We start from the raw sequence: 24,431 nt of genomic DNA, 5'->3' as shown, positions 1-24,431 counted from the left end.
ACCTGCAAAGATGGTGAGTCATCCACTTCTCTGAGTAATCCATTCCTATCCTTTGCAAGCCTTTTAGTGAAGATATTTTTCCTGATGTCCAATTTAAGCCTCCTATGGTGCAACTTCAGGCATTTTCTCTTGTCCTATTACTTGTCACCTGGGAGAAGAGACTGACCCCTACCTTGCTACTCCTTTCAGGTAGAAAGCAATTAGGTGTCCCCTCATCCTCCTTTTTTCCAGGCTAAGCACCAGTTCCATCAGCCATTCCTCATAAGATTTGTCCTCTAGACCCTTTACAAGCTTCATTCCTCTTTGGAAATGCTGCAGATACCATCTGCAGCCTGTGTAGGACTCCAGGTTGGAGTAAGTGGATGCTTAAAGGAGGCTGTGACCCCATGGGAAGCTGCCCTGGAGCAAACTCCTGGCAATACATGTGCCCCATGGAGAGAGGAACCCATGCTGGAGCAGGTTTGCTAGCATGACTTGTGATCCCACAGGGGACCCACACTGGAGTAGTCTGTTCCTGAAGGACTGTGCCCCATGGAAAGGACCCACACTGGAGCAGTTTATGGAGAACTGCAGCCTATGGGAAGGACTCACACTAGAGAAGTTTATGGAGGATTTTTTGCTATGAAAGGGCCCCTATGCTAGAGCAGAGGAAGAGCTTGAGTAGTCCCCATAAGAAGAAAGAATCAGCAGACACAATGTGTGATGAATTGACCACAATCTCCATTCCCTGCTCCACTATGCTTCTGCCAGGGAGGAGGTACTGAAAATCAGGAGTAAAGCTGAGCCTAGGAAGAGTAGTGGGGAGAAGGTGTTTTTAAGATTTGATTTTATTTTCTTAATTTGATTTTTTAATTTAATTTGATTTAATTCTTATTTTCTTTAACTCTGATTTGATTGGTAATAAACTCAATTAATTTTCCCCAAGTTGAGTCTGTTTTACCCATGGCAATAATTGCTGACTGATCTTTTTATCTTGACCCACGAGCTTGTCGTTATATTTTGTCTCCTGTCCAGCTGAGGAGAGGAGTGACAGTGTGGCTTTAGTGGTCACCTGAAATCCAGCCAGGGTCAACCCACCACAGTTAACAATGTCTGAAACGGCTGCAAAGAAACACTTATCAATACAGTCAGAGAAAGCCATGAGTTTGCACAGCATCTGCAAGACCCGTTGGAAATAATCTGTTTTTTATACATGGCTAATCATTTTCAGAAGCTCCTAATATCTCTGTAGATTTTACAATAACTGTTCAGTTTACTTTAGGCTTTCAGTTTTCATTGACACTCTAATTGACACAGTCAAGAGTTAAGTTACTGCTATTACTGTCAATTGAAAATTGAAGTCTGGATTTGCAGTACAATCATCTTATTAAAATATAATTGGATCAGATAAATACATTGATAGAAAAAACCCCAAAATTAATAAGTATTGAGTTATCTGATCAAGAAAGATATAGAAATACACAATTTTATCATTACTTTATTTTATGGTGAGGGTCCTGAAGTGAATAATGACTCTTTTCCACTCAAAACAAAGACACGGAGTCCCTGTCTTTGAATCTGTTACAGATCCCAGCTAGTAGTATGCACGAGTTAAGAAAAGGGAGGTAAAACCCCCCACTTGGGTATGGGTGGTCATGTGGATAAATTTCTTATAGGTGCATAAAATATATTACAACATTAATAAACTAATACAGCTTGTACTATTGAATTCTTCATTAATTTTTAAATCATAGAAATAAAGAAAAAGGGTAACAGGAAGGCAGATATGCAAGCAGCTCTTAATAAAGCATCACAATGATTGCTGTGCTTCCAGCATTGCCTGTTGAGCACATGGATGTTTTTACCTCATGCTGTAGAAGATGCTCTGTCCATAATTACGTACTATAGATCAAAACCAAGCCTGGATAATATGCTATGAATATTAGACCTTCTGTTCACTTTTTTAATTCCTTAAAATTTTAATGATGGAATCTCATCAGTAACTTTTATTTTCCAAAGAAAACGTTGAGTTACTTCAGGACAAAATTCTACAAATTCTTTCTTGATCACTTTTTCATAATTTCAAAACCTTTTTTCATCCAATATTTAAAAAACAACCAAAATAAAGAAAAAAAAAAACAAACAACACCTGTTGAAAAACAAAATTTGGAGGACTGAGTACACATTTCCAAGATAAACTTTTCCATGGAGATGAACAAATTGTGTATGAATACACATCTAAAAATCATTCATATTTTTTAATTCCTTGTTTGAAATACTATGTCACCATATTTGTGAAAGCACAGAGAATAGATTCTCATTGCATTTTGAAAGCTTAATTTAAATTCATATTTTTAAAACTCTTCAAGAGTTAAAAGAAATCTTTGGTTTGATAAGAAGCAATATAAAATATATTAAATGATTTTTAGAAATTAGTGTTTCATTAATGGTGGAGTTAAATAGTTAAAACCACTTTTCTTTTGATTCTAAAGCCTGTGCAATATTCTTAAGGACCAATATATGACAATGTGTGCATTTCTTAAATATTAGAGAAAAAAATGAAAAATTTCCTTTTAATTTAAGGAAAAGGCAGTGCCTAAAAATTTGATGCTTTCTGTAGGATGCATACTATTGATATACAGACCATGCAACCATATATTTACCTTCACAAGATGGAGAGGATCCTTCAAACTGCAACTGTGTATTCAGTTTGCAGGTTAATATATCTTGTCCAACAAGGGTGAAACCAGGATGGCACCTGTACTTCACAAAATCTCCTAGAAAAATTATTGACAAAAAACGTTAAACCCCCAAAATCCTTCAAACAGAAGTATATCAAAATCTCAGATGGAAGATGAAATTTATTAATAGCTTAGTTTATTTAGAATTCAAGTGAAAACAGAAGAAAGAAAAAGAAAAAGAAATACCATTTATTTACCTATTTCAAAATCATCATCTTCTGTAAACAAATCTGCATGTGGAACTGTGGGTGGAGGTTGGCACTTCCTCAGCTGATAAGCTGTAAATTTAAGTGAAAAAAACCAAACTGATGTGTTAAGGACTATTTTACAGAAAATTTATTTCACACTCATACTTCCCAAATTACCAGAGCTCCACTGAACCTCATGATCTCAGTTATAACATTTTCCAAGTTAAATGTCGTGACATCACATGAGGGTGGTGAGGCACTGGAACAGATTGCCTAGAGAAACTGTGGTTCCCTGAAAGTGTACGAGTCCAGGTTGGATAAGGTTTTGAGAAACCTAGTCTAGTGGGAGATGTTCCTACTTGTGGAAGGGGGTTGGAACTAAATGATCATTAAGGTCCCTTAAAATGTAACCCATAATCTCTACTCTTCACATTTGTTTCTTATAATAAATTGTGAGCAATCTGAAAAAGCCATTTCTGGATTAAAAAAATCCAAATGAAGCTGAATACCTACAAAATTTAAGTTTGTGATCAGAGCACACATACTAAAGAACTCTCCTCTCCATCGAACGAATTTCCTGGACAACTTGATAGTCCCATACACTTTAGTTTTTGCTTCTCAGGTAAGTGCTTTAGGTGACCATGCATCATGACCTTCTTTTAGGAGAAAGTCACAGACAAGAAAACTATTTCAGACTTTGAGTAACAATTCTATAAGGACTTCTCTTTGCCAACAGGTATCTTCAGGTACTCTGTTTCTGTGGGATTTCGTCCTGCCCTTGTGAATCAATTCACCCTATCTTTTTGAACAACAGTCCAGATGCCCAACAATTTCCCATTTAATATATATAATTTGCGTAACTTAGAACTAGAACTGTAATTCAGCATTTCAGTTCTGAATTAGATGCCTAATTTGCTCAACCTGTAACCTTGAATGCAACTTTGAACAATGTATTTTGCTAGATCTCAGTCTTTGAGCTGTTGTTCAGTCCTACCCAAGCATCCCAGAAATCTCTCTGACTATAAGCCCTAGGCATGGTCAGCTGGAGAACAATTTTATTAGAGAATTTAGAGAATGTTAAATGCTAACTAATATATAGGCCAAAGTAATTAAAAAGGTAAAAGATTAATATTAGATAGTGACAATTAACATTAAAGATAGAACACAGTTTTTTCAAAGCCACAAATGAACATTCTTAAGATTATTTAATGTGTGGTTTTAAAAACTAGTTTTTACTGTTATTTAGGAAAAAAATAGCAAGTCCTTGAATCCTGGTAAATCAGTAAATCACAAAGTTAAGAAATATTTTCAAAAATCACTAATTGACCATGGTAAATAGGTGTTAACTCTACATGGGAAACCAACCATGAAAATTCAGGACAAAGAATCCTCCTGTTGAAAAATCACTGTGAAATTTGAGGAGGACTTGATTGGTGGAACTATAAGCTGTTTCCAGAGCTGTATTCCCACTGAAAACTCCTAGCTGAGGCGAATTATGGTCAGGACCATCCCTAGGAAGTGAAACATAAAAAAGTTAGCTGAAGTATCACCATTCCTAATATTTAAATTAACAGTCTCTTTTTTCTGGAGAGCAGGTTAAATTTTTGTAACAAAATTTTTTTTAATTAGTTTGTTTTCTTTTTATTTTTAGTAACACAGAATACTCTTTCCATCTTAAAAGGATTATATTTTTTGAGAGATAAGGAGCTTTGCAAGATTTCATGGTTAACTGAAATTGCAATGTGTGTTCTCATCAAAAATTCTCATGTACACATCAGCCAAAGCTACACCCCCAAAAAAAACCTAGAAAATTCTTGTAATGTTATCATATTTCTAACATTTTTGACCTGCATCCTTCAAGTCTTCCACTCATGACTGATACATACAGAGTTGTGGAAATTTCAAGTTACTCTTGTCTTTTAAATTAATCCCAAAATTGTCAAAGAGGATAACCTATGATGCATTTTAGGTTTGGTTTTATAGGTAATGGAAATACTAGAGGCAGCCCAATGGCAGTTCAGAAACAGTTATGCATCTCTATAAACTGTGTGAAAAAAATTCACCACTAGGTATAGGAATTGGGAGATGGAAACAGCTGACTCACATGAATTAGTTAAATCCTATTTTTTGTGCAAACTGTAGCATATACGAGAAATAAGTCACTTTGCATCGTAAGTGGGGTAAGGACCAGACAGAGATGAGAAGGTGTCTACCATATTCAGCATTGTCTATGCCTGCTGTTCTTACACAAGAATTTAGATGACCCTGAGACCTCTTCCTTCAGCCAAGGTCACAAGCTGAGATGGGTTTGAGTAGCAAGAAATACAAGGTCAGAAAAAGTGAACATACAATATGAAGCTTAAGGACATGGAGGTACAAAGCCTGTTAAAGAGTAGGCCTATCAGCCATATGGAAATGTTAAGAAAATTTGAGAAAATCTTACTTAATACCTAAATTAGTTAATGTCTAAAGGTGTCAGAAAGTTTTGCTACAACTAACATGTATAGCCTCATATGTTCATGGAACACGTAGTTGAACACAATGCAGATTATTACATCACTTTGACCTAACATGGTCTCAACTCAGAAAAGAGAGAGGTCAAATGAGCTGATTGATAACTGAGTTTGAGTTTCAAAGAATTTTTGGAACAATATTATTAAAGAGTTCAGATAGTGATAAATAATATTTTTCCATACAACCTTACAACTTGTTTTATGCTATTCTTCAGCACATATGACAACTTAAAGAGTAATACTAAGAAAAGCTGTAGCTTGGAATAGTGAGATGTGATAAGCCAATCAGAAAAAAAATCACTTCTATTTTAAAAAATTGCATACCAAACTGCAATATAGTCATTCACAGGCTCAGTCTGCAGTAAGGTAAAGTTGATATAAATCCCATGGCCTGGAGGTACAATAATTAACCAAGTACAGTCTTTGGAATTTGGGTATTCATCTGGAAATCCTGGGGAATAAACTGTACCATTCTGAGCAGTTACATTATAGCCACAAGGAGCTGAAAAGAAAACAAATGAAAAAAATTAGTAGGAGAAAATATTTTTTAATATTATGAATGCAATATCAAAATGCTATCAAAATCTAAAAGCTCCACATGACAAGACAACCTAAGTCTTAATGTCAGCATTTTCCTTGGTTGTTTCTCAGAGACAAGAAAATAGTGGCATTTCTAAGAAACAATTTATACCACTGTCATAGTTTTAACTTCTTAAAATCCATCAAAATCTACTGGCAATAACGTTTCTATACAAATCTTGAAACTAAGTCAGCACACAAAAGGGGAACCTTTTGCTTGTATTCACAATTAAGAAACTAATAAGCAAACAAGCCTTGCATGTTTCCATACAACTGAACCTTAACCAAACTGGAACACAATTCTGAAAAAAAAAAAAAAAAGAAAAAAAAAGGCTAATCTTTCACTACTCCAGAATCATTATACTTTATTAATGACAGGCTTCAGTCATGGTTAATGGTAATTCACTTTCAGATTTCATGGTAATTATATTTATGACAAGTAAAATGGACATACAGGCACAAATTAGTGCATACTCACTGAATCAAATATGCGGTCAAGTCAAAGTTATGAAAAGGTTGATTTTATTCAAGGGTAGCAAATATGTAATAAAGGGTTCTCTTTTGACTCAGTTTGGAAGAATGGACTGATTATGGATGCAAGCAAGTATCTGAGTAGACATATGGCCATTAGTGCAAATTAATGTGTCTCACTCATTAGAGTGGGACCTTAATCCCCTTTATGTGCAGTCAGTCTTGCTCTAGAACTTTTCTCATTAGCTCCTACCATAAAGCTTATGTTATTATTGTCAGGGTTGCTATGACTCTTCTTCAGATCCTCTTAATTTCTTTTTCAACTTTCAACAAGTGATGGGAAAAAAAAAGAAAAAAGTAAAAAGGAGAAAGGAAAAGGGGAAAGGGAAAAAGGAAGAAGGACTGAAAAATGCAGAATATCACATTTTCTGTATGGTTTAAAGCTGCTATACCATTCAGGTAGAAGGGTCATTTGGTCAGTTGATGATTAGCCTATTTTGGAGGAATCCTTTTAATAATCAATAGATTTATAAGACAGGTTAAGGAGGCTTTAAGCACTTCACTTTCTTCCTCCATATCAGTCCTAACTAATATGTATGATGCATTTACCACATCTTCCTATCTTAGAACATCTGGATGTAATTCTGTGCAATGTAGTCTAGGATGACCCTACTTGAGCAGGAGGTTGAAGCAGATGACCTGCTGTGGAACCTTCCAACCTTACCCATTCCGTGATTCCATGAACAGAATGGCACCTGCTCCTGAACCATGAACCTTTAGTGTCCAACAAAGGAAACAAGCTAAGGAAAATGACGGATTGGTTCTATCTGTCTGATTCCTGATTGCTTGTAGAGGCCAAGGGCATCTGAAAATGTCTACCAGCTCTGAGAGTTCTGATGAAAACCTGACTCAAGCCCACTTTTTAGTGTTCCCTAATCCCCTACATTCATGCCATGGTCACATTGTCTGGTTTCCAAAGTCTGCTCTGTTCTCTCTGTAGTACTCCATGTTTACAACTAAGACTGCTTTGACAATTATGCTTACTACATTTCCTGAGATGAATATAGTGACAAGTGGGAAATCCTTTAAGTTCTATATATAGGATTTTTCTGATTGAAGTTGTATACTTAAATATATTTTATTATGTTTTTCAAATTTATGAGTGTTGTTAATGATTGCATACATTTTTTATTTTCCTTCTATTTTTCTCTAATACTCAACAAAGAATGCAGATTGATTGTATCACAGTAAAGACAGTCTCATTCCTCTTATATGATTGTTATCCATGAAAGTTTAATAAATTTTCTCAGAAAAAGAAAAGTGTAACAGGTGACAAAACTCTAATAGAATAAGTAATACACCCAGTTGTTACCAGACCTTCTCCAAAGGTCCTTAAAAATCACAGAAGACCGAAAATGAAACAGAAATAATGGGTTACATTTCACATGAGATAAAAATAGCTTTAGTTTGAATAAACAACGCTAAATTACTGAAGTCATCATATTGCACTTTGAATTACAGGCATGAAGAAACACAGATTTTTGAAATGGAAAAGTGTATAATCAAGTCTTCTAAACTTTCAAGTGCTAACAGTAGACCACATACTGATTTACAAAGAAATGAATACCAGGTGTGTTCCCATGACCATTCACACTTAATTCCAGATACAGCATTGTGCATGGAAAGACAGTAAATATTTCTAAAGTTCCTCCCAAAGGTACTCAAATGCAGTTAGTCGTTTGTGTGACATGTTATACCAAGACAGTTATGGTATATCATTAGGACAATTTGATTGCACAGTGATAGAGTTTTAAAAAGCATGACTATATGACAAAATTCTACTATAATCTCATAAACAGAAACTAATCTAATTTTCTCCCATATACAGATTAAGCTTTTTAATGTATTTCAAATCACCTGATACACAGTGGAGAATATGATTTAGAATGAGGATGGCTTCCAAAAGCATGTGAATTGTTGCTTTCCAGTCAGCCCTCCAGTTCCAGACTACAGTTTTGAACATGCATTCTGCCCGTCTCCTCTCCATTCAACCTGTCTATACTAGAATCTGGTTGATAACTATTTAACCCCTTTTATGTATGAATTTCCACAACTGTTCACTATATATATATGTGTGTGTATATGTGTTTGTGTATATGTATAGGTATACATGTAACTGTTTGGCTTAGATCAGTAAGGATCGCTGACTTCTAGTGCTATAATCTAGAAAGAATCATTGGAAATCTACATGGGGATGAAAATACTTTAGAAAGGTTTGTGAGTAGAGGAAGCCTTACATGGTGCATAGAAGCTTGTATGGTGAAAGTTCATGTTATAAACCTGAAACTCATCTACCTCAGGGACAACAGTGTCAATTATGAACTTAGGGACGCTCACCTTCAGCTCCAGGATACAAGAAGTTTAACCATGTCATCTTTTCATCACAAAGCCAAAAAATCTGTCTTCTGAATGAGAATAGAACTATGCAGACAAGAGGCTTAGTTCACTAGTTTAAGATAGATAACTGCATGACCTAATGGGGGCTAAGCAAACATATACCATATGGACCTTAGATTATTTAGGGAAAGAACCCAGAAGAAAAATCATGAAGCTATAGCCACAGTGCTTTAGGTGTGTCCTGTTTGCAGGGAGGGGCAGGGCTTAGTACTGTGTGGGCACGGCTAGGTTGCTATTCTTTACCACCCATGTAATCATGGCAGGGTGTGGTTTAGGCAAGAGAAAGTGAGCACACTGCTGCAAGTGCCCCATTTTTTGCCTCCCTCTCTTCAGAGGGAAGGTATTGGGATCTGTGGACCTGGTCCCTCTGCTGCTACCGCCAGCCCCCTCCCCGTTTCTCTGAGACACAGCTACACAACATGGTGCTGAAAGAAAAGTGTCAAAACAAGGAACCAACGTGGTGCTGAAGCTGCCGTGGGGAATGGAGTGGCAGAGGTGAGCCCCAGTCCAGCTGAGTCAATGGAAGCCAAGGCGAGGCGAAGGGAGACGGGCTAAGCCCGGCCAAGCTGAGCTGAAAGGAGCCAATCAGAGCCAGGTGGAGCAGGGCAGAGGGGTCAAAAACAGTGGTGGGGAGTCAACACCTGAGCGGGCCCAACCCTTAGCACAGCAGAATCATCCGAAACAGCGCCGGAGGCACCTGAGCAGAACAGCCCAGCTGAGCAGCAGCGGGATGCTGCCATAGGAACAGCTGCAATCCTGCCTTTGTCCTGGTGGGCCACGGGGAAGTAACTCTAGGTGGTGAATATCTTCTTTGTGAATAAAAGACCTTCTCTTTCTGTAAACTTTGGTTATTAATATTGCTGTTGTTACTGTGTATTTCTTATTCCATTGCTTTTTTACTTTCAGTAAATTGCTATCTCAACCCATAGGCTTCTCTTACAGGAAGGGGCAGGGAGCGGGGAGGGGAGGGAAAGAGAAGTGGCTTATTTGGAGCTTAATTTCTGACTGGTGTTAAACCACTACAAGCTGGCAACCAGCAGCCTTACAATTAGAGAAAAAAATTGTCCATGAAATCTCAGAAAGCTTCAAACTTTTATCAACTTAGTATAGAAAAATGAATATGCTTGTATAATGCAATCTGCCTGAGACAGGGCAGGGGTATTTCTTTGTCAGTGAAATTTGTTTTCACATCAACACAGATCTTCAGTGAGATTCCACAGAAAAACATTGGTAAATGGTAATGTTGAGGGTGGAACACTGCCCTTCTGTTATTGTTTTCACAGTTTATTGATGGCCCTGATATTATTCACCAGCCAAAAAACCAACTTAAAAAATAAACTCACAACTTTTCTTTAGCATAAAGGGAAAGAAATGTACAACTAGATTGGAAAAATTATATCAGTTTAGGACTTCAGCCGTCTGACATCTCCTACTGTTTTCTTATATTCAAAGATTTATAAAAACCAGCACTATCAAGAGACATCTAGTCTAACTGTTCCTATTTCCTCCAGGTGCCAAGGTTTTTTTCCAATTAATTAAGTTAGAATATTACATCTTTGGTATTTCTTTTGTAAGACACTACCAGATTTCGTTTTTCTCAGCCCTCATAAGTATGTGTAATCTTCTGTGCAAAGTCTTTGATCCAAACTACTAAGAATATTGGGTATAGATATAAAAATTATTTCAGTCAGAATCATAACTATAAATGTACACAACTGCACATACAATAGAGATGCAAGCACTCAGGCCTCAGCTGTGTGGAGTAGATGTAGATGACTGTGGGTAGGCTTGGAAGGTAGGATTCATATGCAAAGGAACCAGGACAAATGCACATTCTGAATTAGGGAAATGTCAGTAACTTAGAGAAATATCAGTAATCTTGCATGGAGTTTAATTGGATATTGGTTTTAATCAGAAACAATATATGATTGAAAGTGAGAGGTATAGAAATTTTTTCTCAATTATTCCTATGCAAAATAGCAGCATTCCTAAAAAAGATTAAAAAAAATCAAGCGATAAATTGATGTAATTTTAGAAACATGTATAATAATGTGTCATATAGTAGAAATGTCTGAGATACTTAAAATTTCTTTTAACAACTTTTAGCCAGTCGCATGTTCCTACTTATTCTATCTATAAATGTCATTCTATATACACTTAAAATAACTGGAAGTGCCATTTTGTGTTTGTAATGCTATAAAGATGTATCATATACAGATTACTGCTAACCTTATTGAATATTAATTTTTTCAGTTGAAATACCTTAGTTGTAAAATATGCAGATCTACATTCTATCACAATTCTGCGATTCTTATTTAAAATTACTCCATAAATTATTAAACCACTAGAAGGAGTTTCTGAGATACTCTTTAGCTAACAACTTTCCTTCAAGGCTTTATTAGTGAGAAAAGAGGAACAATACGTCATTGCAGACACACCACCACAGAACTTCTGTGGAAGAAATCCAAATCAGGCTAAGGCATCTGTCCCACAAAGCTTAACCTAGGATTAGGAAGAAAGGAAGAGGAAGCATGATTATATAAAACCAAAAAGTGTTGCATCTTGCCTAGGTTTCCAATGAATTCTAAAAACAGTTAGTAAAAAAAATTCTGCATGGAAGTATCTAAACACAAAATTTCACAGGCTTTGGAAAGGTCCTACTGAAGTGTAATGCTGAAGTGTTGCAATGCATGCCAGCAAAGACACTCTGGCCAGCTTCTTCTCTTTCTTTGGTTCAGGAAAAGAAATTAACCTCTCCACGTGTTCCAAAACCAGAGAAATCCTGCAAAGCATTTATTTGATTAGGAAAAGGTGAAGCAGCTTATTAAACCTGAAGAAAAGCCTCTAATTTCATGACATAAAAGAATCCGAGAGCTTTGTAAGAGGTAAAGATAATGAAAAAGAATGACTTGTGCTATTGATTCAATTTCTTATCAAGTGAGGATGCTAGAAGATTATTTTTCAAATGTGAATGACATAATGATTACATTTCTTATCTATCCTCTCACTTTAATTTATATGTTTTATTCTTCTCATTTCTGATTTACTGCTATAGAAAGGATTCCAAAAATATGTGCTGTGCAAGTTAAATGTTCCATATTTATCTTAAGATATCAGTAGTATTACATCAAATGTCAGCATTTTAATCATAAAGAAATTGTAATAAATAATAAAACATAATAAAAATTACTAGTGCAACAACAACATTCAGTGAACCAATATAAAACATAGCAAGTGTGAAAACAATTTTCAAAGAGAACAGAGATTATATGTAGATTTCTGAGAACATACACAAAATAATATTTTTTTCCACTTGTAAACATTTCAAAGTGCATCTCAGAAATTATTGTTTGCTAAAATTAATTTTAATTAGTAAAATAAAGGGACATAGGGAGAATATTGGTTTGGTATCTTAAATGTCTTTATTCAAGGAGTGCAGAACATAGGCTAGCCTTAATGGGACAAGAGAAAAAACATATTCTCTTATCTTTTTATGTCCTTTAAGGTGTTTTCTTTCTCTATTATTATGTAAGATATTAAGGTACATTGTAGCTGACCGTCAGAAGATACCATAATGAGCATTAAAAACCTGTATCATCAATCAGCAAGACTTAGGACTAAAAACATTAATATTTTCATTTAGAAGAGTAAGTCACATTCATATCTGTTATACAAAGACTGCACAGAAGTTATTTGATTTCTTATATTTCACATGCTCTTAAGATTTATCTTTTTTCCCCACATTTTTTGAAAGTGACATCATTATTTCCAGACAAGTTAGTCCCTTTGCTTGCTTGATTTTCTGCTTATACCTCTAATTGTCTTATCACACTACTATTGTATTGTATATGGAAAATATTCTGATAATATTCTCTCATCATTCTTTACACTTTTATATGATTCTTTAAAGGATATTGTAAAACTTTACTGTATGTTTAACATAAGGAAAAATATTTCACATTTGTTTATAGTGCAGTTTTAAAATTAACAGCTTTGTATTGTCTTCCAAAATACTGATAAAGTTGACTCCATAACCCACTTGCCTTTGAATAAAAGTATCTTCCTGAAATAGTATTTTCTCATCTTAATTTTTAAGAACTCAAAATTAATTACTTATTAATTCATTGAATAAATGGAAAAATATTTTTAAGTGCTATAATTTCTAGTTAAAAAGTCACATGAAGCTGCAGATCAGATTCAGTATAAGGTCTTATGTACCAAAATTGAAGTTTCCAATCCTCCTTTTACCATCTGATTCAGGAGGCACTGAAAGATAGCATCATTAGGGGGTAAAAAACCCCACGTAACTGGAATACTTAAGCCCCTGTTTTAAGCTGAATGAATTATCTAAAATAATTACAGAAATTATCTGTAAGAATCAACAGAAGGTGATTGGTGGTCTTAGAATATTTCAGAGCAATATAGGCACATAATTTAAAAGGAATGTTACAAAATCTTTTAATTAAAAGATAATAGGAGATAATAGTTCACATTTTTAATCTAAATATGCCCATGGTAAAAGAGTTGGGAAAAAGACATATTAAAAAAATCAAAATCCTTATGTGTTATAACCCACCACTTTGACAAAGATGTAATGTATTATGACATTGTATGTCTCTAAGGAATGCACTGGCTGTACTGTCACAAAAAACTACATTTTCTCATGTCTCTCCAGTCTTTTTCATTTGGGAGGTATGGTTTTATAAGAAATGCCTATAATGCCTATTGCAGTATGGACTGAGGGAGTTGCATAAAGCTCATAAGGTGTTCCACAGCACAATTCCAATTATACTTTGCTAAAATAATATAATTGTAGTAGTTTATTATGCTGTTGTTTCATTTTACATACTATTGCCCCTAAAAGAGAAATTAGTATACCAAAAGAGGTTTTAAATTATTTTCATACATTCCTTCTAATATTTTTGCAAAATGTCTACTGATGCACAGATTAAAACCCAAGAAGAAAGGGAAGACATGGGAACTGCAGTCATGCCTTGATAATCATTGAACAGTAAATGTACCCATTGACTGTATGGAAGTTACACATTCTCTCACATGGTAGAAATTTTCTAATGCCATTCAACACTGGAAATATTTTTAGTACTTTTACCTTCATATAATCATAAATGTAAAACAGCATAAATGCTTGGCAATAAAAAGCTCCTTCAATTCAAAAGTAAAAAAAACCCTCAAATTTGCAATACTTTCAACCTCCTTTTTGTATTTACTGTACTAGTTTTATGAGAAGTTTATGGTATTTTTCTTTGTTTTTGGAGCTGGAACCTAAATGTTATGGATTCTTGCAACATTAGATTTAAATGACAATATGAAATAATATAAATGCTCATTCTCAACTACATGTACCAAACACATGTTCATGCTACAGAGCAATATTGTTAAGCTGTTCAGGAATAATAAAAAAATTATTTGAAATTATTATTTACAGTATTAAAATACTCATTTGAGAAGCAAGAAGTTGCAGTGACTTAGCAAACTTTTTGACCATCTAGTGTAGATTTTCCTTCTGACAATACTGAACCCTTGTCTAATAAGAATGCAGAGAAGAACCCAAATTAGAAGACACTATGTTAACCTGTTCCAATGGAAGATTTCTTTCTATTCTTAAGCAGCCTGTCCTGAAACAGAATGAATGGCCCTTCTACAGGTTTTTCATGGCTTATACCTATAGCTCAGTTAAATCTCTCTTGAATTCCTCACAGTTTTTCTGGTTTTACTAACCTAAGGGCTATCAGGTGCTTTCTGCAGAGAAGCTTCTGTCCCATCTTTCAGGATCAGTGTCCAATACTGAACATATATTCTGCAGTGCAAACCTGTAGCACCATTAGCCTCTTATTATGATGGAAACAATTAATTTCAATCTGTTTTATATGTTCTTAGCTGCTTGATTGTCTGTGACACCATTTCTGCTCTACACAATGAGTACCTACTTTTGTCATAATATCCTCTATGATACTTTGTCAAAGCTTCTAAAGCTCTAAAAGAATGTCAGAAAATTTTTTTCTACACTAGCATTTTTTAGATGAAAGTCCAAGTAAAAGCTTTACACCATAAAATATTACATGTTACATTGTACACTACCCCCCTTACCCTCAAATCAGAAAAAAAAAAATCACATTGAGTTTAAGATAATTTCTGGTAGTATCATGAGTTCTTATAATCAATACAAGTGACAGATAATAATAGGAACAATAAATCACTGCTGAGGTACATGATTCATAAAATATGTGTGAGTTATAGAAGGACATAATATCTTTCTTTGCTTACATTACATACTAGGATAAAGGCAAAGTTCTTCAGCAAAAACTGCACTATATACACACAGACAAACAACAAAAATCAGAATGTACTGTGAGTTCTGAAACAAAGGTAGTATTAGAAAGTTACCTTCACATCTGGGAAAATGATAGTTCCAATTTCTGTTGATTCCATGTTGACATGTGAGAACAGGCTGACCCCTCAAAACATATCCAGGATAGCACTCAAATGATACGGACTGACCTACACTGTAATCTGAGTTGACTATATATCCATTCAAAAAAGGAGGAGGATCAGGGCAGTTCTGTAACTCATAAGCTGGAAGAGAACAGAAGTAATTTTTATTGACAGCTTCATCAACTGTCAACACAGGAAGTACGCATTAATATAAATTCTGTAATCCATTCAATAATAGGTAAACGCTGAAAGGCCAAGTTCCAGTAACACAGTGATTAGCACACAACAGGAAATAAATTATCCATTGGGACCATCCAGAAATATTCTAGTACTGGACAAAAAGTCATTAGATCCTTAAAATTTATAAAATACAAGATTTTTAGAATTCACTGGATTTTTAAATATATATTAAACTATGCAAAAAAAAAATAAATCACCTGACCAAAAAAATTAAAAGAATTAATGACTATAAACCAACAGGGCTTCATAAAGGTATAAAAAAATTACAGATATGTACCAAAGCAAATGTTCCTTTTAGATATAGTTCTATACAAAAAAATTGCTTTTATGATTTACCAAATTTGGTGTTTGGTTCTACATTTTCAAAGACTTCCAAATATTATTCAATGAAACACATTTAATCCATGAAAATCAGTGTGATGAAAATCCTAGAAGTATATACTTATTATTGTCAACTAGATTATTTAAACAAGCCACTTCAGCAAGATTAAACTAAACATATAACTCAGATATGCTTAAGTGCTTACTTACAGTGAAGTTTGTATTTAATTGCTTCACTGAAGTACAGCTACTGTCATTAGGTTTTTTTAGTCATTGATGATTACAGTCATTCTATGCAATGAAGAGAAGATTTATTTTCATAAAGCCTTCTTGTTTTCCCTAACTTAGCTAGTAAATCCAGACTCCAGTGTTTGTAACATTACAAAGTTGGAAGAGATGTGGAGGTACCCCAAATATTTTGAAATCCTGTATTAATTATCAGACTCCCCTTCTCTCAAATAACAAATAAATAAGAAAATAAATTCAAAATTTAAGAATAGAAATTAATTGCTGCTGGAAAAGAAATGCAAAAAGGTTTATTGTACCTAAACTGTGGTTCATTAAATTTTTGTGCTAAATCTAGTAGTGGTTCATTAAATTTTAATGCTATTACTACTCCTGCTATCATTATTTTTTTAGTACTATTACAGATAATATCATTAGTATCAACATATTTATACAAAATAGAATACTAGAAAGATTATTTAGGAGTACAAGACATATTAGGACTGATACATTAAACTATATAAAAACCCACATAGCAAATTATATTAAAAATAGAACAGAATATTATTCTGGAGAGTCAGAGGATCTCACAGATTTTTTTGAAAAGGTGCAGCACTACATTGCCCAATAGCTACAACGGAGTGTTTTGGAATGATTACAATAAATACTGGAACTCTTAAACCTTGTACAATCTTTTGAGGAGATGAATACACATGAAAAGTATCATTCTTCTTGGTTAACTTGTTGCAGTATAGTATTCATAGCTTACATTTTAAAAGTACTAAACACAGCCTCAGAATTTTTAAGATAGTATTAAAAATTATTTTCAGAAAAAATACCCTATCTCACTGATCTACATAAGAAGGTAACACGGGAACCACTCAGGTGAGAGAAGAAATCCTGAAAGAGCACCAAACTCTCTCTGTCCCTTTAATTTGCACAGTATCCCTTACAGTCCTTTGGACAGTAAATGAAAAAAAAAAATAAAGCCTAGCTTTTAAAATTACAACTACTGTTTATTGAGAGATACATATGCTTTTTGCCTATTTTAAGTAAGGAAAGCAAAACACGTACAGAAACTTTTGGAGGTTGTTCTGGTATTTGTTTTAATAAGAGTAGAAGTAGTAGATCTGCCTAAAGCAGATCACTATAAGTTTGAAGGTCCATTAGGGGTGAAAGCACTCAAACATGAGCAGAGCACAATTGTGTATTTTGTTATTTGTTATTTAAAAAAAATAAGATGTAAAATGTTAAGATACTCTACATGTGTTTTCTGGTATAAATCCTATAGATGACTCATAAATTATTGGTCAAGTGATCCATCTGACTATGATATCATGATTTACAGGCCACGGAGGGAGTATGTTATATAGCTTTAGTATATATATGAATTATATTCTTTTTTCTTTTCTTTCTTTTTTATATTCTTTTTTCTTTTCTTTCTTTTCTTTTCTCTTTTCTCTTTTCTTTTCTTTTCTTTTCTTTTCTTTTCTTTTCTTTTCTTTTCTTTTCTTTTCTTTTCTTTTCTTTTCTTTTCTTTTCTTTTCTTTTCTTTTCTTTTCCTTTCTTTTTCCTTTCCTCCTCTCTTCTCTTCTCTTCTCTTCTCTTCTCTTCTCTTCTCTTCTCTTCTCTTCTCTTCTCTTCTCTTCTCTTCTCTTCTCTTCTCTTCTCTTCTCTTCTCTTCTCTTCTCTTCTCTTCTCTTCTCTTCTCTTCTCTTCTCTTCTCTTCTCTTCTCTTCTCTTCTCTTCTCTTCTCTTCTCTTCTCTTCTCTTCTCTTCTCTTCTCTTTTTCTTTTGATATATGCAATAACACCTGATTTAACATAGCAATTAATTATTCAATCATGACTATCAAATATTACCAACAAATCCTGATGTCATACCTCAGAAAAGAAAACTCTTTTTATGAGTGTCATGCTCAAAGACTTGTTTGGTGCTGAGTTTTAAAAACTGAGATACTACTTCACAGAAGACAAAAATTCTAGTAATAGTCTGAAAAGAAGTCCAATGTAAAGGAAATCTGTGAAAAAGGTTTCATTCCAATGCTGGCAGCAGTCAAATTCTTGAATTTTAAAATTATCTCTTATAGACATTTGGCATTTCTTTGCACAGTATATTATCCACTGAGAAGAAAAGAATATTAATCACAAAAGAAATGTAATTGATCCCCTGCTAACCTTTTTTTATAATTCAAATGTATTTTCCATCTTACATAAACACTGGGCTGACTTATTGGCTTTTCAAGTGCCACATACTTCTGTAACACTTAAACATGGAAACAGTTGCTTTACAGAAAAATTATTAGCAGAGAATTGAGCCTGCAATCACTTAAATGCTAGGAAATCTCCCCATTAGCTCACTTAAAACTTTCATTTAGGCTTATTGTTCATTCCTCCAGAGTCATGGTGTGTATAACTACAGACAACAAAAAAATCCACTTCTCGAAGTAGACTAGCCTAGCATGGGTTGAATTGGAAGGGACTTTTAAATATGTCCTGGTTCCAACCCCTCTGCCATGGTCATGAACATATTTCAGTAGAACAGGTTCCCAAAAGCCCCATCCAACCTGTCTTTGAAAACCTCTGAGAATGGGGCATCCACAGCTTTTGCTGTTCCAGCGTCTCATCACCAACATCTAAAAATATTTCTTCCTTATGTCTAATTTGAATCTATCCAGTTTTGATTTAAAACTGGTGCCTCTTGTCATTAAAGTCCTTGGTAAAAAGTGTCTCCCCATTCTTCTTACATGACCCTTTTAAATACTGAAAGGTGACAATAAGGACTCCCTGAAACCTTCCCTTTTCCAGGCTGAGCAACCCCAACTCTTTCAGCCTTTTTCCATTGGGCCCCAGCCTTATGAATATTTTTTTAGCCCTCCTCTGGACCCACTTTAACAGACTGTGCTTGGAGCACAAGAGCTGGACACAGTACTCCAGGTGGGGTCTCAAGAGAGTGAAATAGAGGGAGAGAATCACCTCCCCTGACCTGCTGGCCATGCCTTTTCTTATGAAAGCCCAGGATGCAATTTGCAGCAGCCTAGGATAGGACTGGCAATCCGGAACCTTGGTTTATTGTTATAGGCACCAAAGAATATAATCTTACCAGATGTCATGACTCAGGACTAGGGTCACAAAACATTGCTTAATGAGTTAGAAAATAATTTGCTATGATCCCCTCAAAAGATCGAATTTTACTTTCATTAGTATTCCTTCCTTAGGACATAATCTAAAACCATTTTAGAAATAGAACAATTTTGCAACAATCTCCTTTTCATTCCATGATTCCTATAACTCAGAAGCTCCATCATAATTGTCTGTTTTCTAGATAAAGATCATCAGATCGGTCATGTTTAAATCATGTTTTGCATGTGCATGAATGTGTTTTTGGAAGAAAGGAAGTGCAAATTGAACTTTTTTCCTGTGTATTTTCTGGAACATGTTGCTCTCTAAATATATGTGAGTAGGATTCTTACCTCATATTCAGCTTTATCCTATACTGAAATTCAGAACAGACTGAAAATACTCTTAGAGTTCCAATAATAGGAACTAGAATTTCCACAGTAAAAATAACACAAATCAAACATATATTCTGCTTCCCTTGAAGAAACCCTAGTTCTAAAGTGAAAGATGTGGGGAAAAAAGATATTCCAGAAATAGTAAAAGCTGAGGTAACATTAGTAATATGGACAGAGATACGAATACATCTTATGAAGCATTAGACTAACTGTATTCTTCTTTGTACTAAATTCTGTTATCAGTCTCTCAAAGGTCATGAAAGTTATGTATTTCTTCTGACCTAGTATAACTTGGCTCGCCAATCAAACTTTCTATGACTTTTCTTCTTCCCCTCAGACCTAGTGTACATAGATTGTCTATGTATCTCAGATAGTAAGATTTGACAGATACAAGGGTCTCAGAAACTCAAGGCTGCCAGTCAAATGTGATACAGAAATGTTCTTCTGAGTATTTTTGGTTGCTTCCTCTCTTTGCTGCTTTACATTGGTGACAAAACCACAACAGTCCTAACAGAAGACAGCCTTTCTCAAGTTAAAGAACTTGAAGTTAAAAAACTTCTGTTTTTTAATTAAACAGGACAATAATTACTTGAACACTAGAAAAAGTAGAAATAAATATTAATATTTTGAAAAACAAGCATTTTTAGATTCCTTATCATCTTATGAAAAATAAAAATAATATACAATAAAATGTATACTAACTGCTTCCAATAGTTCAACTGGCAATCAGTATGAACTTCCTTCTTGCAACAACTGAAACAAAAGTTTCCACAACACACAAATTCAGTAATCCATCTTGAGCATTATGGAATACCCACCATTCCCTATGTATTACAATTGCAAAGCTGAAGGGATAAGAAAACATGAAAACAGCAGTGCATAACACAATAAGGACCTGACTGGCAATGATTCTCAGAGCTGTAATTTCCCCATGGTTCCGCTAAGGAGACAAAGCATTTTGCTGCATCAGATATAGCCTTAGGTTATATATTCAAATCCTGTGCTTAATGGGCAGCACTAGCTCCCTGTAAGCATGGGGAGAAAATATTTTACTGTTCTTAGTGTGCAAATACTTTTCTTCCTCCAGAAAATAGTGTGCTCACAGTACAATCCCAGGCTATATTAAGCCTCAATCTCTAAAGTGTTTTTCAGTCTTCAGAAAAACAGTAGAAATATTGTGAAATAGCATTATTAATTCCATCATTCACTCTAAAATATTAATATTCTTTGCTTTCCCTTGAGATGAAGGGTTATTAAAAAGCCTTATCCTTCATAAAATCCTAAGATCTCTAGGAAACTTCATTTTTTAGAACCTGTAAGTTTTATTGAATAAACATATCCATCACCAATCTCCCTTTATTTTTAGATTGCTATCTACAAAAAAGGCATCTATGTGGCAAAAAGAAGTCTGCTACCTTAATGCCTTTACTTATTATACTCTAGTTAGTAGAAATGGCAGTATTTTTAACATACAGAAAATAGTCCCTGAATTGAACTGGGTTTAGAACCATTTAGTAAAAAAAAAAAAATAAAATATATTAATCCTAAATCCTTTTTAATGTAAATTTAAGTACATTTTAAAAAATCAGATTAGGATTAAGTTATGCAATTTTGTGGGCATTTCCTAATATGCAACATACTCACTAAGACAGCTAGAATGGGTTTGGAAAATGTGACTGCAACTATGGATTCTTTTTGCCTACTCCTCATTTTTTTAAGGGTAAATTAAATTAATTTCACTATTAGAAAAACAGTTGGTTTTTTCCCAATTATAGTATATGAGGACATCCTAAAATGGGACCAATTAGAAGAAGTCTGAAAAAACACCTACTTATGTATCTGTTGCTCAGCTCCAACTGCTTGGCTTTACAAATCCATTTCTATAGAAATGGTAAAAGTGACTGTGTGAGCATCAATTGGACTAAAAATATTTTCTTAGCTTTCTATCATATGGCATGCTTCCTTTTGCCCATATGAAAATTTTGAATGTGATACCCATGCCAAGCTCTCACATTTTATCTCCCTCCCACATCCTATATCCCATAAATAGAAGTTAGGGAAGACACTGCATAATAACATGAGTTGTGATGATGAATATTATGACTGGGTAGCCAGCAAGCCAAACTGAATTGATATCTATGGAGTAATGCTCAGTCTTTCCTCTCACTAAGGACATTATTTCAGGACTGTGAAATCTGACTAAAACTGGCCAATGGTTTCAAAACTGGAGTAGTTAAGAATTATTTTTTAAGTCAAATTTCAGTAATTGTGGACAAACTAAGAGGGAGAGAGAAAAACTGAGAAGCATAATATTAAAAGGAGTAGGAAAATCCAGAGATAATCTTGAGATAATTTTGAAAAAAGGTAACTAAGTATCAAGGGCAACAGATGTGGGACAGGAAAAGTCAGTCATCAAAAACAACATATATTTTGTATGATGAAAAATAAAGCAGTTACCAAAATTGTAACCGTAAACCACTGGCATTTTCTTTCAGAGCACATCAGAAGAATGGCGAATACACTGTACTATAACACTTTCAGAAATTCACAGATTATGCATATTTTGAATTGAGTGTATGACATTCTTAGTATTCTTAGATGTTCTAATTTATGCTGAACAAGTTACTTGTGCTCAATAATATGAAGCTATAAAATATGATAATCATAAAAAGAAGTGCTAAATCGTCTCAATAGAAATGGCAAGTGCAATCTGGGATCTCGGAGGGAACAGGGAAAGTTTCTGCTCTATGAAGAAAAATAAATACACTCAAGAGAATTCATTTTTAAAGAACAAAAGTCCAAAATCTGTTTGTAGAATGTAGAAAAAGTAGATAGAAGAGGGAACATAAGTCATTTAGAAGTTCAATAGAGTGAGCTGAGCTTTTAAGCTATTCACTTAAAAGCCAAATACAACTTTCCCCATTAGGAAAAAAAATCAATAAGTCATAGGTACCTTTTAGAATAATAATTTTTCCCCAGTACCTCTTTATTTAAGCAGATTATGTTGTGGGCTTTCTTTTTAAATTTGTATTAAAACTATACTTTTAAAAATATATATACTAAAATACAGTTTTTCTTCAAAGCAGCATTCAGGAAAGAGTCACCCCAGAGTCTCTTCATAAGTAAGAAGTATTACATAAAAATGAACTGCATGAGTTGTCTTTACTGGATAAATTGCTTTGCTTCTCATTCATGGTGAAAATAAAACTGGATGAATGTATATACCTTAGGTAATTCAAATACACCCATAACTACACTTTTTGTGAAACAAAGATATAAATTCTAGTTGTATTTTTTATTTGAAATTAGAATGACTCAAGTATCAGTTAATTTAACTGTCTCTTGGTTCTGATTTTTCTATCTACTATTATGACTATTAGACTAAAAATTAAACTATGAAAGTTATTATAAAATTATTACAATTTTAGAGAATTTAACTATGTTTCTGGATTCTTTCTATAAATACTTGGAAAATACTACCAGAAGTTTCTGAATTTCTATAAGCAAAACTTCTTTTTTTTGCTTTTTCTTTTATTCTGATAATGCTACTACACAGTCTTCATCAGTTAAAAATATTTTACTGTAAGGCCCGTCTAATGAAAAATTTTAATATTTCTTAATAAATTGTTCTGGTTTTAAAGGAGTTGCTTTTCCTATATTTAAGTAACAGGATAAAATTTTACAGTGTCAATAAGATAGTCATGATAACACTTTTGTTCACAGCTGACAAGTTTCAAGTAGGAGAAGCAGAAAGCAAGCAAGTTATCTAAAAAGCAACTGATTTTAACAAGAGATGGTTAGAATGAACAAAAAAAATAGCAGTTTCTATTCTATGTTGTCCTATTTATCACACCCTCACATATTTCTAACTAGACAAAATAGTCCTGCTGGACAAAGTGCAAAAGGAAAGAATAGAAGAAAAGAGTAATAAACTATGCACCTGTTGAGCAAGCTACAACATTGCCTCTAGAACATGTTATACAGTCTACAAACAACATAGCACTTAACTATTAGATCCAGGACAGAAAATGCTGTTAGTCTGGAGTTATTCATATGTAGCTGAGATTATAAAGACTCAATGCCCCTAAGGAATGGCTTGTTATAGTAAGGAAAAAGACTTATTAGAAGCAGAACAAAGAGTACCAGAGATTATATCAAAATCATACTACATGGTTTTGTATTTTATTTATTTGTCATTTCTGTAACTTGCCAACCCCAATTAACTTTGCTTAGAATGAAACTCATACTAGGTGGGTGTGATGTGAGAGTGCTCTCTAAGACTATGTGACAGAACAAAACTCCACAGACAATAGAGATAAGACTTCCTCGTGGGCATGCTTTATGAGCATTACCCTAATACAGGTGCTAAGAATCTTCCTCTCTATCCACTGACTTCATAGATATGATCTAAGTATAATAGTATGTATGTGCATGTATGCAAAAAAATACTGTTCTGCTCCTGGATATGATAGAGGTTTTTGTCTTCACAACAGCTCATATGGTGCTGTGTTTTAGATTTGTGGCCAAAACAATACTGATAACACACTAGTGCTCCGGCTTTTGCTGAACAACATCAAGGTCATCTCTGTTTCCCACTCTGCTCTGCCAGAGAATAGATTGGGATTGTACAATATGCTGGGACAGGACACAACCAGGGAGATGGCCTGAATTAAATACAGATATTCCATGTCATATGAAATCATGTACAGCAACAAAAGCGAAAAGAGGGGAGTTAGGGACGTTAGTATAT

The 24,431-nt window shown here is 34.2% G+C and overlaps 1 protein-coding gene across 3 annotated transcripts in view; it reads right to left on the bottom strand.

Annotated features, from left to right (window-relative positions):
- The window catches only part of CSMD1 (CUB and Sushi multiple domains 1), a 1,108,336-nt gene that overhangs the window by 112,477 nt on the left and 971,428 nt on the right, over nt 1-24,431 (bottom strand). For all 3 annotated transcript variants that reach the window (XR_007628921.1, XM_050315426.1, XM_050315427.1), the window contains exons 42-46: nt 15,334-15,522; nt 5,746-5,923; nt 4,274-4,419; nt 2,918-2,998; nt 2,643-2,756 (exon numbers count right to left, since the gene is read on the bottom strand). Coding sequence is in view for 2 of the 3 variants with exons in the window: in XM_050315426.1 (XP_050171383.1) it covers nt 2,643-2,756; nt 2,918-2,998; nt 4,274-4,419; nt 5,746-5,923; nt 15,334-15,522 (708 nt within the window). In the remaining variant the exon portion in view is untranslated. The remainder of the gene's footprint in view (nt 1-2,642; nt 2,757-2,917; nt 2,999-4,273; nt 4,420-5,745; nt 5,924-15,333; nt 15,523-24,431) is intronic.

The sequence above is a fragment of the Myiozetetes cayanensis genome, unplaced genomic scaffold (assembly GCF_022539395.1).
Source record: "Myiozetetes cayanensis isolate MyiCay16 unplaced genomic scaffold, myiCay2020 scf2-11, whole genome shotgun sequence".
In the NCBI taxonomy this organism is placed as follows: domain Eukaryota; kingdom Metazoa; phylum Chordata; class Aves; order Passeriformes; family Tyrannidae; genus Myiozetetes; species Myiozetetes cayanensis.
Note: the sequence above shows the minus strand (reverse complement) of the source record. Positions and strands in the feature narration are given on the sequence as shown.